Source organism: Chenopodium album, chromosome 2 (assembly GCF_948465745.1).
Source record: "Chenopodium album chromosome 2, dcCheAlbu1.1, whole genome shotgun sequence".
Lineage (NCBI taxonomy): Eukaryota > Viridiplantae > Streptophyta > Magnoliopsida > Caryophyllales > Amaranthaceae > Chenopodium > Chenopodium album.
This window is the reverse complement of record NC_137835.1, coordinates 15,605,713-15,625,742: the sequence shown is the minus strand read 5'-3', so window position 1 is coordinate 15,625,742 and position 20,030 is coordinate 15,605,713. Positions and strand designations below refer to the sequence as shown.

Below are 20,030 nucleotides of genomic sequence, written 5' to 3'. Positions count from 1 at the left end.
ACGATTCCACTTCGGGTGGGAATTTGAATTACCTCCACGACCTCTACCATATCCACTAGATCCACGTCCACGACCTCGGCCACGCAATTGTCTACGACCTCAACCTTTAATTTACTGGTAGAATGGCGTTTGTTTTTAGACTCTTTCCCATTATTGGTCGCATTCGCTTCAGAGAATGGATTAGAGTCAGTAGGACGTGATTCATGATTTTTCATTAATAGCTCATTATTTTGCTCAGCCACGAGGAGACAAGATATCAATTCACAATATTTCTTGAATCCCTTTTCACAGTATTGTGTCTGCAGGACAACATTGTTTGCATGAAAAGTAGAGTATGTTTTCTCTAACATTTCTGCATCCGTAACTTTCTCCCCACATAATTACAATTGTGAGGTAATTCTAAACATAGCTGAGTTACATTCACTCACAGACTTAAAGTCTTGTAATCTTAAAAGTAGTCAATCATAACGAACTTTTAGTAATATCATAGTTTTCTGGTGGTCATACCTCTCCTTTAGATTATTCCAAAGGACTTGTGGGTTTTTAACAGTCAAAAATTCATTTTTAAGTCCTTCGTGGAGGTGATGGCGAAGGAATCTCATAGCCTTAGCTTTTTAATTGTATTACCAAGTCCTTTAGCACTTAAGTGAATTTCAACATGTAATATATTATTGTTTCCAGTAATATCAAGAGCGATAAATTCAAGCTTTGCAAGGTTCGACATATTATACTGATATAAAGCAATAGTATACATTAGGAACTTAGATAATATAATAAATATATATATACCAAGATTTAACAATTTTTTTATTTATTTTTTATTTTTTATATATTTTTCATTGAATTAATATTTAACAGCATTATACATGTACTCCTATACTCGTAATATATATCTTTTACGCATTTGTAAAATATAGTCAAGCTAAATTAATAGCTAGCTATACATAAAATAATATATATAGTAATCAAATTGTGACGATCATGCATCTACGATATCATACATATTATGATACAAGTAGAAGATTAGAGAGAATAATTGACATGATTAAACAGATCACCTAAATATTCATACAAAGTTAGGCAAACTGTATCAATAAATTCACTCATAAATAATCAATACAAGTTAGGAAGATTATAACATATTGCATCAAAAACATTCATACAAGTGTCGCTTGGTTCTCATGAATTATCGCAATTACATATATACATACCCTTTTTTCAGCAGAAAATTAATAATAATTGATTAATTGTGTATAGAATAGAGTACAAACGTACCTTTTCCAGCTGAAATTCGTAAGGTTGCTATTTACTTCGTACGTCTACTCCCTTTGTATCACGTATATTTTGCTTCGTACTTTTTTATTTATTTATTAATGGCTATGGTGCTGATAACGTGTTAAATATAGAGGAATATATGAGAGAATTTTATTAAGTGTGTATACTTCCCATCTGTTACGGGATATATATATCTACATGTAGATTATCTAGGGATTCATCGGATAAGATCAAATACCCGTCTCTAGAGTATTCTAGATAGTACATGGATAATAGTCATCCACTTATCTATATCATAACAATCCTAAAATTCTTTTATTTTTTATATCTTATGAAGTCTATTTAAATCGCTCCAATGTGGCATTGGAGCGACACTTGGCGAAAAGTTGAAACACCAAGTGTCGCAACGTCGTGACCTAGCTAAAAGTTTAGCTTTATATATTAGTTACTAGTTTTGTGCCCGTGTGATGCCCGAGTTGTTTATTGAATTTTAAGATATATTTTTAATCTATATGTCAAATTTTAAAACATATTATTGATACAAAATTAGTTAGAAATTGATGTATTTTTGTGGCGATTTAAACTTGTAGACATGTAATGACTACTAATAATAATATTGGTGAAAAATATATCTTGACCCGTAACCTGAAATAATGACCCTGCGTAAAATGACTGGTTACCCGACCTGATTTACAGGTCTACACACAGTAATAAAATTATATTAGACTGTAAAGTATATTATTTTAATTGATTATAATATATTATAAACAATGGATGTGGTACATTTTGAACTAATTCCTTCGCTCTAGAAAAATATTATGATACAAAAAATAAATTTATATGATAATTATGAGAGTTATAATCTAATTATTTTTTCAATAAAATTATAATTCAATTTGTACTTTATTAAAAAATAAAATTCTATGATAAAAATATTGGTACTTTAAAAATAAAACTCTAAATTAAAAATTTTATCCTAAAATTCTATCCAAATTTGATTGAAATAAAATTCTAAACTAACTTTTTTATCTTACAAATTGAATTCTATATAACTCTATCATACGTGGCACGACACTTGGCAAAAAGTTGGAACGCCAAGTGTCACTACCTCGTCGTCTGGCTAAAAGTTTAGTTTTATATATTAATTATATGATATGATATGATATGATATTAGATTAGATTTAAAATTAAAAACTAAAAATTAAATATCCATTACCACAAAGTCCACAACACAACTTCTGATGTTTCATACCGTACAATGCGACTACTTTCTAAAGGACTTAATTAACATATTCGTCACCTAAAAAAGGATAATCAGTGTAACCCAAAATAGGGTCATGAGTATAAAACGTAGACCTATCATACTTATTCAATGGTGCATCAATTTTCAATCTATGGACTAAATCAGGATTAGAGATAAAAAGACGTCCAAATGCAACCAAATCAGCATCCCCTTGAGCCACAGCTTCCATTCCAAGCTCCTTAGTATACCCACCACTACTCACAAAACTCCCTTCATAAGCATCCCTTAATTTCCTCAACAATTGAGCATCTGCTTCGGCTTCTTCGGCTGGCTTATCAACCACGCCTTGGGCCGTGAACCGGGGTTGGGTTACGTGGAGGTAAGCGAGCTTTGATCCCAAGTCGGATTGTAGCTTGTTGAGCCCATTGACAACGGCTAGGCCTAATGCTAGCGGGTTGGAATCAAGGGCGTCGTAGTGATCAATTGCTGGTGAGATTCTAACGGCCACCTTTTCAGCTCCTACGGCTTCTGCAACGGCTTGTACTACTTGCAATAAGAACCTTGTTCTGTTTTCCAATGGACCTCCATATTCGTCGGTTCGATCGTTGATTGCATCCTTGAGAAATTGGTCTATTAAGTAACCATGTGCTCCATGTATCTCTATTCCATCAAAACCTATGTACAAGCAAAAATTAATCTTTTTACCAAGTTAAATTATTGTTTTCATGTTTTGCATATTAGAGTCGGTTTGGTTATATTTATGTTAATACTAGTTTTGTGCCCGTGCGATGCTCGGGTTGTTTATTAAATTTAAATATATATATATATTTTAATCTATATGTCAAATTACATATCATTGATACAAATTAGTTAGGAATTGACGTGTTTTTGTGACGATTTAAACTTGTAGACATGTAATGACAAATAATAATAATATTGGTGAAAAATATTTTTTGACCCTGTCTGAAATGACTCGTGACCCGACCTGATTGACAGGTCTACACACAGTAATAAAATTATATTAGATTGTGAAGTATATTATTTTAATTGATTAGAATATATTATAAACCATGGATGTGGTACATTTTGAACTAATTCCTTCGCTCCAAAAAAATATTATGATACAAAAAATAAATTTATATGATAATAGTTTATGAGAGTTATAATCAAATTTTTTTTTAATAAAATTATAATTCAATTTGTACATATAAAATATTGGTACTTTATCAAAAATAAAATTCTAAATTAACAATTTTATCCTAAAATTCTATCCAAATTTGATTGAAAATAAAATTCCAAACTACCTTTTTTATACTACAAATTGAATTCTATATAGCTCTATCCTACGTGGCACGACACTTGGCGAAAAGTTGGAATGCCAAGTGTCGCTGTCTCGTGGCCTGGCTAAAAGTTTAGCTTTATATATTAGTTATATGATTGTATTTATGTTAAGTTTATCTTGTTAGGAGTTTTAGGCAAGTTAGGTTTCCTATTGTATTGTGTATATATATATATACTAGTTTTGTGCCCGTGCGATGCCCGGGTTGTTTATTGAATTTTAAGATAAATTTTTAATCTATATGTCAAATTTTAAAATATATCATTGATACAAAATTAATTAGGAATTGATGTGTTTTTGTGATAAATTAAATTATATAATAGGCATGTAATGACTAATAATAATAACATTGGTGAAAAACATTTCTTGACCCGTAACCTGAAATAATGACTTTGTCCGAAATGACTCGTGACCCGACCCGATTGACATATCTACACACAGTAATAAAATTATATTAGATTGTAAAATATATTGTTTTAATTGATTAGAATATATTATAAATAATGGATGTGGTGCATTTTGAGTTAATTCCTTCGTTCCAAAAAAAATACTATGATACAAAAAATAAATTTATATGATAATTTATGAGTGTTATAATTTTTTTTTAATAAAATTATAATTTAATTTGTACATATGAAATATTGGTACTTTATCGAAAACAAAACTCTAAATCAACAATTTTATCCTAAAATTCTATCCAAATTTGATTGAAAATAGAATTCTAAATTAACTTTTTTATCCTACAAATTGAATTCTATATAACTCTATCCTACGTGGCGCGACACTTGGCGAAAATTTGAAACGCCAAGTGTTGCTATCTCGTCGCCTGGCTAAAAGTTTATTTATATATATATACTAGTTTTGTGCCCGTACGATGCCCGGGTTGTTTATTGAATTTTAAGATACATTTTTAATCTATATGTCAAATTTAAAACATATCATTGATACAAAATTAGTTAGAAATTAATGTGTTTTTGTGATGATTTAAACTATGTAGTAGGCATGTAATGACTAATAATAATAACATTGGTGAAAAACTTTTCTGGACCTATAACCTGAAATAATGACCATGTCCGAAATGACTCGTGACCCGACCCGATTGGCGGGTCTACACACAGTAATAAAATTATATTAGATTGTAAAGTATGTTGTTTTAATTGATTATAATATATTATAAATAATGGATGTGGTGCACTTTGAGCTAATTCCTTCGCTCCAAAAAAAATACTATGATACAAAAAATAAATTTATATGATAATTTAGGAGTGTTATAATTTTTTTTTAATAAAATTATAATTTAATTTGTACATATGAAATATTGTTACTTTATCGAAAATAAAACTCTAAATTAACAATTTTATCCAAATTTGATTGAAAATAGAATTTTAAATTAATTTTTTTATCCTACAAATTAAATTCTATATAACTCTATCCTACGTGGCGCGACACTTGGCAAAAAATTAGAACGCCAAGTGTCGCTATATCGTCGCCTGGCTAAAAGTTTAGCTTTATATATTAGTTATATATATATATATGTGTGTGTGTGTGTGTGTGTGATTATTATCAATGCAAAGGCTAAGCCATTTTCTCCTATCTTTCTCCTGTTTAACATTGCAAATATCGAAAAATGAAAGTAGTGTAAAATGAGTAGAATGAAAAATGTATACCAGCACGAATGGCATTGAGAGCAGCGTGGCGATAGTGTTCGACAACCTCCGATATTTGAGGTGGAGTGAGGGCTTGTGGCGGGGTGCACTTTTCGTGTGAACCATCGGGCATTAAGATACGCCACTTTTCTGGTAAAACATTATTTGTTGATGATATTGGTGCACCTCCATTAGGTTGATACACTATATAAACATCATACAATGTAAGTACATAACATGTCAAAATATAGCTTTATACGAAGTATGTATATACTATATTTTTCCTCAAATAAATATGTATATATTTTGCCAAATTAGATGTTGCTCAATATGATAGATACTGTTGAAAGTAGACATAATTGTAACGAATTTATGCTTGTAGTGTCAATTTGTACATAATTGAAGAGGAGTGTTGTCACCATGATTAGAAACTCGACCGACGTGCCACAATTGAGAGAAGAAGATAGCACCCTTAGCATGAACTGAGTCTACTATTTTCTTCCATGCTTCCACTTGTTGCTCTGTGTAGATTCCTGGACAATGCGCGAACCTATGGCAAAATTATAAAATAAGTGGGTTAGGATTAAGTTTTCTCCGTTTTTTTTATTGCACATCATAAGAACTTTTATATTATTCACTTAATCTTATTTTACCATTATTTATAATTTATCCATTAGAAAAAACATAATCATTTGTGATCTAGTTAAATTTGTCTCGAAATCTACTTTTTAAATACCAATTTTTTTTTAAATAATTTTTACAAAAGTATAATTGAAGATGTAATGATTACCCTCCGGCAGTTTGGGAGATGAGAGTGCCCTCAGCGATAAGTAAGCCACCGGGAGTGGAACGTTGGGTGTAATACTTCTCAAGTGCGTCATTTGGCATTTCATCTATGGCTCGGCTTCTAGTCATTGGCGCCAATACCACTCTGTTCCACAAAAGTTTCAAGTTTGAAAATATACATTGCTACTATCAACCAAGCAGCAATTAACATATTTACGTACTTTATCATATTAATTTGGTATATTGTCAAAATAATGCATGTATTGAGAAAAATGAAAAAAAAAAGTGTTACATTTATTGAGTGAGTAGTTGTTTGTAAAAATTCAACTACAATTTGGAAAATGGCGTGTATACTATGTGACTCTTAAAAACAATCTCGTACAAGACTTACCTCAACTTTCTGCTTTTTAATAAGCCTTGGACAAATTTGTGCACTTGAAAAATAATGATAAAGAACAAGTGAAATAACACACCAAAAATATATGGAGCAAACTTAAAGGAACATTCTAAAGTCGTGAATGAGAGAATCTTTAATAACGAATGACTATCTTTCCATCCACAAAAAAAAAAAAAAACATTCCTTTTTTCTCCGCCACTAATTATGATGACCTTCATTTTGATTTTTTTTTTAATTTTTTTTTTTAATTTTTATACTTGCATAACTTCAAAAATCAAAACCCATTACTTGAGGTAGCAAAAATATATAAACCGTGTCTCTATCTTCTTTAATCAATTCTTGGATTCTGTCACTAGACTAACACAAGCATTATTATTCCATTTTATCAAACCAGTTATGGAACTGTTCTTATTGACTGAACTGAACTAAACTTATTAGAGCTGAACTGAAATGAAATGAATATTTTATAAGAGAAGGAAATTGGAGCTGAACTGAACTGAATGGAACTGAACTTATTAGAGCTGAACTGAACAGAACTAAAAATAATCGTATGAGAACATGCCCTATATAAGAAATTTCAATCTAAAATGCAATTATCATAGTCCATTATACAAGTATTAGGTTGTGACAACGCAACGCTTTTAGGCTGAAGTCAGGTCAGGCTTTCGGATTAATTGAAATGGGTTCGGGTCATGTGGGCCAAAGTTAGGTCGGGCTTTTATTTATCACCTCTAGACTAGTTTGGAATATTTTGTGGACTATAAAATTTCTCAGCATATGGTTTTAAAAATGGCATATTCTTAGGTGCACCTAGAAATAGGTGTAACAACAGCACAATATGAACATTAGATTTTCATAAAGTGAACATGAGCTTTCTTCTCCTCTATTTTTCTCCGTTTTTTTATTTTCTCTCTCCTTTGTTTTTTTAATTTTCACCCTTTTTACACTTTTTTTGATTGAATTTGTTTCTTACAACATGAAAGTAGTTATAAAGTATGAATTTTTTTGTGAATTTCGATTTTGTGCTTTAATTTCGATTGATTAAGGTTTATATGAATTTTTGAATTCACAAATTATACTCTGTTTTTTTTTTATCCTTCCTTCTTTAATTCCTTTTTCCTCTGTTTTTTTTTTCTATTTTTCTCGTTTTTCAATTTAACGATTAAATCTGTTCCTTACAATATGAAATTGGTTGTTTATCTAAGTTTTTTAATTCATATGAATTGAATTTTTTTTAGCTTCGATCAATTTCATCTCTGTATGAATTTCATCTGATTTTTTTGAATTTTTTTTTATCAATGAACATAATCATGCAAAATATGAACATATGTATAGATTCCCTTAAATGTGAACATTAGCTTTTCATAAAGTGAACATAGGCATAAAATATATGAACATATGCAGTTAAGAAAGTAAACATAACAATTCAAAATATGAACGTAAGCATTGATTTCCTTAAAGTGAATATAACCATTTAAAAGATGAACATATGCGTAAAAAATATGAACATATGCATTTAAGAAAGAGAACATATGCATAGCATAAACAGACTTAATGAGAATATTTATGAACAACAAATATTTACTATATATGAATATTTACATTATGATTTATGAACATATAAAATATTACTATGAATATATAAGGCATGTAAATATGAACATAAATAATTGAAGAAATAAAAAATAATATGATTATGAAACATATGCATCATAAGTATTAAAAATATGAACATATGCATTCAAAATATGAACCTATGCATTGGTTCATTTTTGAATGCGTATGATACTAAGGCTATGTTTGGATAACAAAAAATGGAAGGAAAGGAAGGGAAGGGAAGGGAAGGGAAAGGGAGGGAGACAAAGTTCCTTGTTTGGATAATATGTTGGGGGAGGGAAGGGGAGGGGGAGGGAGGGATCCATTTTCCCTCCTCCTTTAATAAAGACCATCTCTTCAAAATTGGAGAGATTTGAAGGGAAAATGGAACTCATCATTTCCTCCACTTTCCCTTCCTTCCCCTTCCTCCTATTTCCCTCCCTTCCATTTCCCTTCTAATATGTTATCCAAACATAGCATACGTACGTACAAGACTATGAAAAAATGAAAAGAACGACAAACCTGTGAGATAGATTGAATTTTCCCAATTGATAAGGAGTAAAAAGATCATCCTTAACACATTTGGTGCCCATATTCATAGCCACGCAACTTGTCACAACCATCTTCCTATTTCCTCTCTCTGCTAACACTTTATGTGTCTCTTATTTTTGTTCTAAAACAAGTAAAACTTATATAGATGTTAGTTTGAAGGTGGTGTGAGCAAATTTATTCGGTGGTGTGAGCAAAAATGATGTAGCCTACCAAGAATGAGCAGATGAATCATGTGCATGAATCGTCAACGTCGTAGAACACTTGTGTGGAAAAAGTGATCTAGACTAAAGTTCCACGTCTTGTAAAAAGCAATTATGCATGTATCAGTGGACTTTTCACTTTTTAATATTGACTACATTTATTTCTTGCCAATCAATGTGTATTTTCATCATATATTCATGTTATTCATGTCAATAAACAACAGCCTAGTAATCCCTCGTTTTTTTTATTTGCATTATTTGTGATCACACAAAATTTTAAAAGGGTGCATTATATATAGCACGGAGTATAATAATATAAGTGGATGAATATTTTATTTGGTAAAACTAATGTGAGAACCATGAAAGTAAAAGTATATGAGAGTATAAATTTTTTGTATGCGGCCTGTTGTACCGTGCGGCAAGTGTTACTCGAGCTTCTTGATCAGAGGTTACTTGAGTTGTCGAGGTTACTCAGGTTACTTGGTAGGGGTTACCCGAGTTACTCCTGATCAAGTAACCCCTGACCGAGTTACCCCTCGTGTAATCCATGACCGAACCCTTGAGTAACCTCTGACCGATTAACACCTTAAGTAACCTTTGACTGAACCCTCAAGTAACCCCTCATTGAACTCCTTAAGTAACCCCTGACCAAATTATTACTCAAGTAACCCTTGAACGAACTCCGTAAATAGACCCTAACTGAGTAACACGAGTAACCCTTCAATTAACCCTTGATCGAGTGCACCTCTTGAGTAACCCCTGTCTGAATCCCTCAAGTAACCTTTGACCGAGTAACTCGAGTAACCCCTGATTGACAAACTTGAGTAATCTCTAACAAATTAACTCAGGTTACCCCTGTCACATGGTGTGCCTTGCTGCACAAAAAAGTTATTGATGCGAGAGACAGAGTAATGAGTATCATGAAAAAGATAAATGATAAATTAATTTGAGTGAGATTTAAAGTAAAAAAGAGAAATAATAAACTATAATAAAAAATTATTATATATACTACCTCCATTTTTTTTTTTTATTTGCAACTAAATAAACATCGGAGGTAGTATATAGAAGTGATGTAAATAAAAAATTAAAATAAAAAAAAAAAACTCTCACAAAAAAAAAAAAGTGATGCAAATAATAATAATATATTTAAAAAACAGAGAGAGTATTTCTTAATTCCCGTTCAAAGTGTTCACTTTACCTTAAAGTTTGCTGAACTGAAATTATACACATCATGTAAATCAATAGCTCACTTTCCATGAACACCAAATTCAATTTGACAAACAATATGTCTAATGTTTATTTATTTATTTATATTTTTTTTTTACAACAGAAAAATCCTAAATTAAACATAAACTAAATTACACATTAAAACATTAGGGGTAGAACCATATAACAACTTTCTATTCGGAAACCAAATAATTTCGGTGGGGTAGGACGATTTTCTTTTTGAACCACTCATCCTGCAAAACAAAGGGTTAGTAAAGATAGAGGAAGGTAAGCTTCTTGGCGAATGACTCTTCGTTATAGCTCTGGAACGACGGGATGAAGCCAATATCATCAAATTTTGAGAAGATGATACGTTGAGGCAAGCAGGAGACTTCGATGGGGCACAGACAGGAGCAACCGGAAGGGGCACATACGAACTTTCACATGATGACACTTGATCAACCACACCTATGGTCAACTCTTCTTGTGCCAAATTTGGAGTTGTTTCACACCTATCATGCCCTTTCACAGGGGGGTGACTAATCTCCATTGGTGTTAAAACTTCTTGAGTTTTAACACAGTCCATCTTCTTTGGAATATCCAATACTCGGATGCTAATGAAATCCTTCTTGGAGGAGCAATAGTACGTAGTGTAGTGTTCGTCCCTTAGAAATCGCTCCATACATTGTTGGAGTAAGATGCAAATAGGAATCAATACGTTTTCGGTTACAAAACCGATAACTTGACCCTGTAAGATTTGGGTTTTTTGTTTCTGAAGTTGACTTCAGATCAGAATTGTTATCAATAATATTGGGCCTTTGATCTTGATCGATAGGGTTGACTTTACCCTCTTTAGAATTCAAAGATTTGCCAACAACATCCTTTTTCTTTTTGGTGACATCTTGTACACCAATACACCTACGAACACAACCATCTCCACCACCATCTCCTTCCCTTCTTTTCCCTTTTTTCCCTAACTTTCTCTTTTCTTCTTCCTTCCCAAAAGTAGCGTAATCTCTAAACATTTCATCCTCTCTTGTAACTGCTAGTGCCTCATTAACAAAATTCGGAGACCAACCCAATAAAGATGTCACCTCCTTGAGTTTGTGTTGAAACTCTTTGTTATTGGGATCAATCCTAATCGCTTGTGCAAGATCCATGAAAGCTAAGTCGGGTTTATTGAGCTCTACAGCTGCCACCGCCCTTCTAAAATAAGCTTTCACATTAGTAGTATCATAACACAAAACTGCAGAACACAACTGACCCACCTTGTCAAAGTTTTTCTCTTTGACATAACAAGCACCTAAGTTAAGATTAAGAGACACAGCAAGGCTCGAAAAAACTGACTTATCTTCATAATTATAGACCATAACAAAAGATAAGATCTTGAGTGCAAGAGAGTATTTTGCAAGCGCTAATCCCATATTACCCTCTTTGTAAAAAGTGTTACCTTCATCTTTCAAACCCCTAACAAAGTTCAGAATACCAAAGGGATTCTCCAACTTCCCAACTAGCAGCTCTAAATTATGAGAAGAGATATCATCCTCTTCAACATGAGCAATACACAAAATCCCCCTAAGTTCTTCAAAGTTATCCATAAAAAATTATGAATAATAACAACTAAACACACCAAAAGCAAATAGAAATTAAAAACCAAACTATTACACAGAAAGCAAACATGCTTCTCCATAACATAAATAAGCGATACCAAAAGAAACCATTTTGACGAGAATACTTTGGCACAAGAACGAGAGACCCCCAACACATGAGCCGCCGCCGCTGCACCTATACCACCTGGAGTATCCGTAGTTATATGCCAATTCACTAGTCCTTTGATGCGAGAATGGTCTGAGATTGTAAGACCATAAAATCCCCAAAAGTCGAAAAACCAAACCCAAACCCTAACTTTTCTAAAGGAAAATTCGAGCAATTGAGTTAGCTAAGCAAAGCACCGCTCCTAATTAGCCTCGAGGCCGTCAAGAATTGCTCGCCGACGACCTTAATTAAGCTAACGTTGCTCTGGCCGCCGGCGGCAGGGGAAAGCTTGAAGTAGTTCTCTGCTTTTAGAGAGAAGGGAGAGCGTTTTTTAGAGAGAGTGAATTCACCTTAATTTTTTTTTTTTCATGTGATGTTGTATGTCTAATGTTTATTTTAGTGAACATAATACAAGCACTACGTGTTGTAACTATATTTAAAAAAGTGCTATTATCCTTTAAAAAAAGTGTTATTAAAAAAGAATCAAAATGTTGTATATTAAAAAAGAATGGAAAAAATGTTGTATTATTTTTTGTAAAAAAAAAAGGAAAAAATATTGCAATGCGCGGTTCCTGCAGGCGGATGCACGATCAGCTTTACATTTAGTTAAAGTGAAAAGAAGATGTTATAAAATTGTAAAGAACATTGTATAGATATGTAAAGAATATTTATTATTAAATATTGTTCTCCTATTTTTCAATTCATATTGTTATCGTTATCTTTTTTTTTTTCTTAAAACAACATAACATTGCGATTTCTTCAATTTTCTTGAACATATATATGCACCCTCACGGCCCCACACTACTAAGATTAAGATTAATATGGTAAAAACTTTTTGCCTAGCCTTATTAACCTTGTGTATACAATAGGGGTGAGCATGGGACGGGTAATCGTACCGTTAGTACTAACGGTTTGGGTACCCGATAACCAAAATCCCTAAAAGTGATATCCATAACTCGAACCAATAAGTTCGGGTACCTGGAGTTTCGGATCGATATCGGGTACCCAATAAGATATCCAATAATGATAATTAAACTTAATTATTTAGTTATTATGATATAATGTACCACTAATTAACAAAAAATATCATATGATTTTGACCAAATTATTAATAATATTACTAATCATAAATATTATAAAGTAATTATGAAGTAAAGTAAGAGTTTAGATTGTAACAAAAAAATAGATTTTAGTAAGAAAAAAAAAAACTAAAAAATGCTTATCAGATCGGATTGGGTAACCGTTAATTTTAAAATGATACCCAATAACCATACCCGATAACAAATGATCGGAACGGGTACCCAAACCGTTATGGTTACCGGATCGGGTACAGATCGGTTTTTCGGATTTTAAGTTTTTCGGGTAGTTTTGCTCAGCCCTAGTATACAATGTATACCATAATATTAATAAAAAAAAGTGGCACATTTTGTATTTCACGTTTAATTTCACCAAATTTACCCGTGTTGTGGGTGCACCCACAACTAGTTGTGAGGACGGTGTGTGTGCCCATCATAGGGGATCCTTCTCCTCTATGCCATGACCCTTTAAAAGCCTAGAACTTTACACTTTTTTAGAATGTATTAGGATTTGAATTCATGATTGTTTGGGAGACCTTGAAGTAGAGTTGATTCTATCATTACACTTTTTTGTAAGAAACTAATAAGGAGTCGTCAAGAGTTTTTAGGAAAACTCATAAACCTTGTTTGTACCTTTTTCCCTAGTAGGTTTCAAGGGATATTTAGCATGAATCATAAGTTTATCTGTAGACACCTAAAAATGTCTCCCCAAAACCAAACCCGATGATGAACAACCTTTCACCGCCATTATTGGTCGGATTGAGTATTTAATCTTTAGAGTGCTTAGATCCATGTTTGCATTCAATACATTTCATAAACCAATCCAATTCATAGCTCATTTCTCTGAATCATAACTTACTTTCCACTTTTCGTGTCCACATCAAAAAACCAAGAGAACTGATTTTTTGGCCCTATAATTTTGATCCAACTATTATTTGGTTTGATAGGAATTTTAATAAGCTTTCCAACAATATATCATAAGCCCAATTCCGATTTAAAACGAAGAAGATATGAGCAAAATACTAAACTCGACCCAAAACCAACACCCTTTCACTAAAACGACCATATCTTAAAATCTAATAATGATTTTGACCTGATTCTAATTGGGTTGAAAATTATACATGACAAGCTTTCCAATGATATATTATATGCCTTATTCCTAGTTGTTGATCAAAAGTTATCATAGTTTTAAAAACGCGTAAAAAACTGGAATTACCGGGCAGTAGCAAAATTGTCGCGTCGCGACAATATCTGACGTGGCACGGCAGTTATTACCGTGTCATGACAATCTTTACCGTGTCTCAGTACACATACTGTGACAAGGTGCTTTTATCGTGTCATTTTCGCATTTTTCTCACGCGCTTTTTTACCGTGACACGGTGTACTGTACCGTGCCACAGTGGACAATGTTGCGTCGTGGCGGCCTGTGCCATGTCACGGTACATGTTTCCTGTCACGGAAATTTCCCGTGTTTTCTCCGTGTACACCTAGACGCGCTTTATTTTTTTAGGGCTGCTGATTTCCCCCGTCACACCAAATTATATCGTGTCGCGGCATGCTGCTGACGTGTCACGACATTTATTTTAGGGTTTTATCTTTTTAGGGTTCCGTGTGTTCCCTCTACTCATTTTCCCTATAAATACCCCCTCCTTTCTACAGTTAGGGGCACAAAAATTCATTCTCTCTTCTTCTCTTATACACCAAAAAAAATCATTCTCTCTCTCTCTCTCTCTCATACTCCAACCTTAAACCTATATCCCTAATTACATCATTCCTTCATTAAGCACTCCAAGGAGTCCATACTTAACCCGAGGTTCCGTCCTTAAACCAAAGCGTAAAAGGTATAATTGACTGAGGGTTTGGACAACTCTACTTTTTATTTAATTTAATTTTTTCAATTTGATTTATATTTTTATTGAGGTTACTAACAATTTATTCATGATGTAGCAATTTAAAGGAGCGCGTGAAATGTGAGTAATTAATTAATTTAATTACTTATTTTAATTTATTTGTATATTGCTTGTATCATGATTAGGTTAATTTATTATGATTTGATTTGACTAATAATTTATTGTTGAATTGCTTCCAATATTGATGTTTATTTTATTATATTTATTGATCACCATATTGCATGTTTAAAGGGAATATGATGTAATTGAAAATCACGCCTGATAAGATAATTTGGACAACCGGTTTAGGTTCCTTTTTAATCTTGTTATTAATCAAAGTGATCACTAATATTTTAGAATTATATGGTGCATTAATATTCAACCAATTTAGCGTAATGTTAGACTGGAGCATATTGAATCATTGTTTGCATGCCTTTGAGATCACAGGAATCACTTTTCACTATAAGAATCGAGTAGAGGCCAATACAGGCAAATCTGACCCCATGACTCACTTCGTACCATCATCCCCGATCCTCCTTTCGTGGTTCCGAACCATATGGAGTTAGTAATCTCATGGATTATGAATGGGGTGTAACCTTCACGGGTCAATCGTTGTTGCCTTCGTTGTCCCTTATTTGTGGTTGCCTTAAATGATCCGTGAACGGTTTACAAGCTCCTTAAAAATCTTGTTGGTGGCTCCCTACTTTTCTTTGTCCCTAATCGTATTATGTTAATTCCCACATCCTATGAGTGCCAAGAATATTCACAACATGCAAACGTAGGCGCACTTCAAACGACGCCTACAATTTGGCGACTCCATTGGGGAGGTAAAAATCTTGTTGGTGGCTCTCTACTTTCCTTTTCCCTAATCGTATTATGTTAATTCCCACATCCTATGAGTGCAAAGCATATTCATAACATGCGAACGTAGGCGCATTTCAAACGACGCCTACAATTTGGCAACTCCACTAGGGAGGATTCTTAGTTATATATCGATTTGAGTGATAGATATTTAATTAAGATAAGTGGATGAGACTTGAAAGATTCTTGAACATATTCCTGTGATTAAATTGGCATTTTTACATATGCATAGACGTTTTTACGTCGTATTTCAGGTCTGTCCCGTAGGAAAAATTGGATAATCAGGTCATGAAAGAATAAAATAGGGGCACCAGTCAGATTTCGTGACTGCCACGCCATGGCAGGTTTGCCGTGTCACGACAGTCTTGAAATCCTTCTTGTAACTTGATTTCTCTTCTCACAGTCAGCTTCCTTCGATTTTTCTGAAAAAACGTGTGTGTTCTTGATAGGGTAAAGTCGTATCCCCTAATCAAAAGTATTACCTAAGTCCTCTAACTAATACAGATAGGGAAGTAGGGTCAAATCCACAGGGAAACAAGTCTTTCTACTCCTAATTAATTATTATAATCTAAATTATCAAGGTAACCAATGTTGTTGTAATTAAAGACTATACTACAAAGGATATGATAAGAGAAAATAAAGTAGGGAGAAATTAAATATTAAAAGGCCTAGGGCATAGGTTCACTAATAAACAATATTCCAGGGCAAATCATAATAAACAATCATCAAGCATTGATTAATCAGATTATAAAGGGTTTTTGCTACATATTATAATCATAGAGTTAATTTACCGGCATTAAATCTCATCTGTCAAATCTTGACTTAACCATTTATAAATTAGTCCGCCTATTGAAACTAAGCCTAAACATCAATTCTCATCTGTCGAATCTCGAATTAATATTGCTAAACTCATACAATTAAATCTGGCCGAACCTAATTGCATAGCATTAAATCAATCAATAGGAAATTAACCAAGCATTGATAATCAACAATCACAAATTTACCCCTTCATATTATTTATTAGATCCCCCTAAACCCTGGAAATAAAACTACTCAAGCATAATTAAATCTAACCTAATCAAATAAATAAAGCAAGACATAATGAAAGAATTAAATAAAATAACTGGAATTAAAAGAGAAGAAATTGTTACCAAAAGAAATTTGGATTAATGAATGTAATTAAGAACAATGTTGAGAGAGAGTTTAAGAGAGAGAAAATATCCTAAGTAGAGAGAGAAAATCTAAAAGAGAAGGTAATAAAAAATTACGTACAAAATTCGCACTTAAACATCCCTCAAACAAATCCTTAAACAAAACTAATCAAGTTCTTAGAAAAACACGCGCCCGATCGGGCCCGCCTTTTTTACTACACACTTGCTGGTGTGTTGCGCTTGATCGAGCCTACGCTCACCCGATCGGGCGCGGCTTCTTCCTTGAGACTGCTTTGCGCGCGCCTGCCCGATCGGGTGTATGCTTGCCCGATCGGGCCCGGCTTCTTCTTCGAGGCTTGGATTTCGATTGGGCTCGATTCCTCGGCCCAATCCGGATTTCCTCATCGGATCTTGATTACTTGATCCAATTGCCCTGGTATCACCTACCGAGCCCTTAATCACCGGCTCTCACCGGTCCTGGGCTTCAAGGATGGTCGTGTCCTCCTAACGCTCGTAGTTGCTTCGTGAAAAACCCGAAAAACGCTCCAAGTATGCAATTTCCTACAAAACTCAAGCAAAACTACAAAAACACTAGAAAACACAAATTAGTAATAAAAGTGTCCCTAAAGAGCCAAAAACACTACTAATTATGACCATGGGATGGGGGTAAAACACTATATAAATTGGACATATCAAACTCCCCCAAACCAAACCTTTGCTTGTCCCTAAGCAAAGAGCTCATCAATGAACATATAAAACATGCCTCATCCCAATAAACAAAATCAAGCGCAAACGATTCAAGATAAATCTAATGACATGCTTCAATGTCAATCAATCTCATTCATCTAATCATCCCTCATCCCCAACAATTGTCAAGTAGAGCAAACCACACGAGCATATAGAATTCAAGACCAGTGCTCACACACTCAACTCTCATTTATGTGGCGAGTAAAAGATGTACTCGATCGCTCTCCAACCAACCCCTTTATTTGTGAACAATGCCCTCCCATCTCACACTCTCGTGTGTTTAAAACAATGAACGCTCAACCTACTAGTCGACTCGAAATATGTCAAATCATAACTTGCATTGATAAAAAAACACTTTCACATTCATACAACTCTTATGCACAAAGGTCGGAAGGTCTTTAAAGCTTGTAATGTAAGGCTAGGGTAAAGGGTAGGATAAGTTTAGGAACTTGTGAGAGTAAAGCCATGCTTAAGGGAGCCATATCCTAATAAAACCCAAGGTCACAACAAGTGATGACCAAAACATCTCCAATCACAACTCAACTCCACAAAAGTTCACCAAACAATCATATACACAACACAATCCCAACACTTACATATTCACTCACAAAATATGATAATATGAAATAGAGCGAATTAAAACAAACTTTGAACTACTTATTCTTTTTCTTTCTTTTTTTTTTCAAACTTGAACTTTTTTTTTATTTTGAATTTTTTTTCTTTTTTTCCTTCTTCTTGAGCAACCTTCAAATAGAACATTTGAACATATGAAACAAATTTTTTTTCTTTGCTCTTATTTTTTCCTTTTTTACCTCATATTGGAAATTTTCAACTTTGAAACACAAAACATCAATATTTTCCAATCATAATATCAAAGAACAATCACTCTTCTTTTATTACCACATTGTGCAAATGATATGCACACCACAACTCCCTCACCTCACCAACTAATAGCTCCCCCAAGCCAAGCTTGGGACTAGTAACCAATGGGGCTCATATAGGCTTGTAATGTGGCTAAATAAACAATAAAAGGGCACAAGCAACAACATGGGTAACAAGAAGGGAACAAATGTATCTAATATCGTCTGAAGGCTTCCTAAGAGAAAAAATGTCTTCGTCCTCCTCAATGTGCATAATATTGAGCTATATAAACATTACTAATAGTTGCAAACCAATACTCAAATTCATTGACATACAAGGAACTGTAGACACCCAAATGTGTCTCCCCAAAACCAAACCCAGTGATGAATACCTTTCATGTCATTTGATTATCGAATAAAGAAAAAGTGTGAAAAGTCTAGCGATGAGGATGTTTTTATTAAAATATCTCTTCTTTCTGTTTTTGAAAATATTTCTTTTCTTACCCTATTTTTGAAAAACGTGCATTCCAGTTTAGTTTGGTCCATGATATGGGTCCAATAATGATGTAGTTAGATGAGGCTTAAAAATACCTTTCCAACGATATATTAAGCCCAATTCCGATGAATAATGAGGAAGTTATGGCCAAAATACTAAACTGGGCTCAAACCGGATTTTACCTACGACCCAATGATCATGTGGAGGGTACAAAGGTTTAATTCTATTCCTAAAATAATTAGGATTGATTAGAACCTTCCATAGGTTTCTAAAAGATCTTAATTATCCTTTTTGAAAAGATAAGATTAAAGAATTTGAATTAAATAAAAACTTTCCTTTTTTAAAACTTTCCTTTTTCTTAAATCCTAATTATATTCGAATTTAAAGATGTTCAAAGACATTCAGATTTTATTTTTGTGACTCATAATCTTTATCCAAATATGGTTGGATAGATCTTGAAATTATCTTTCCAATGATATATTATAATATTAAATCTGAGCTATAACGAAAAAGATATGAATTAGATATGAAACTCTATCCAAAACTGACACCGTTCCACTATTTCGACCATATCTTTTTATCTACAAAAGATTTTAATCTGATTCAAATTGGGTTTGAAATTAGACTTCAAGAGCTTTCCAACAACATATTATATGTTGGACTTATGGATCAAAAGATATGATAAAAACAAAACGCGTGAAACTGATTATTAGCGCCTGACGCTAAGCATTAGCGTCTGGCGCTAAGGCTTGGCGCCTGGCGCAAACCTTCAGCGCCTGGCGCTAATTGCCAGCGTCGACGCTAATCAAGTTTTATGCGCGCCAGAACTCTATTTCGATTTTCTATCTTTTTGGTTGATTTTCTCTATAAATATCTTTCTAAAAACTCCGTTTTCATTCACCAACTCTCATCAAGATTCTCTTGATTACTCTCTCTCTCTCTTTTCTAAACTAGC

At 33.2% G+C, this 20,030-nt stretch overlaps 1 protein-coding gene across 1 annotated transcript; it reads right to left on the bottom strand.

Moving 5' to 3' along the window:
• Nucleotides 1-2,462: 2,462 nt before the first annotated feature.
• On the bottom strand, nucleotides 2,463-8,962 carry LOC145596846 (12-oxophytodienoate reductase 3-like). Its single transcript, XM_081653040.1, has 5 exons — nucleotides 8,805-8,962; nucleotides 6,294-6,434; nucleotides 5,923-6,053; nucleotides 5,525-5,707; nucleotides 2,463-3,193 (listed from the first exon to the last, which is right to left on the bottom strand). Exons 1-5 carry the CDS (start codon nucleotides 8,903-8,905, stop codon nucleotides 2,556-2,558), a joined length of 1,194 nt encoding a protein of 397 aa, XP_081509166.1. The 5' UTR covers nucleotides 8,906-8,962; the 3' UTR covers nucleotides 2,463-2,555.
• Between the last annotated feature and the right edge of the window lie 11,068 nt (nucleotides 8,963-20,030).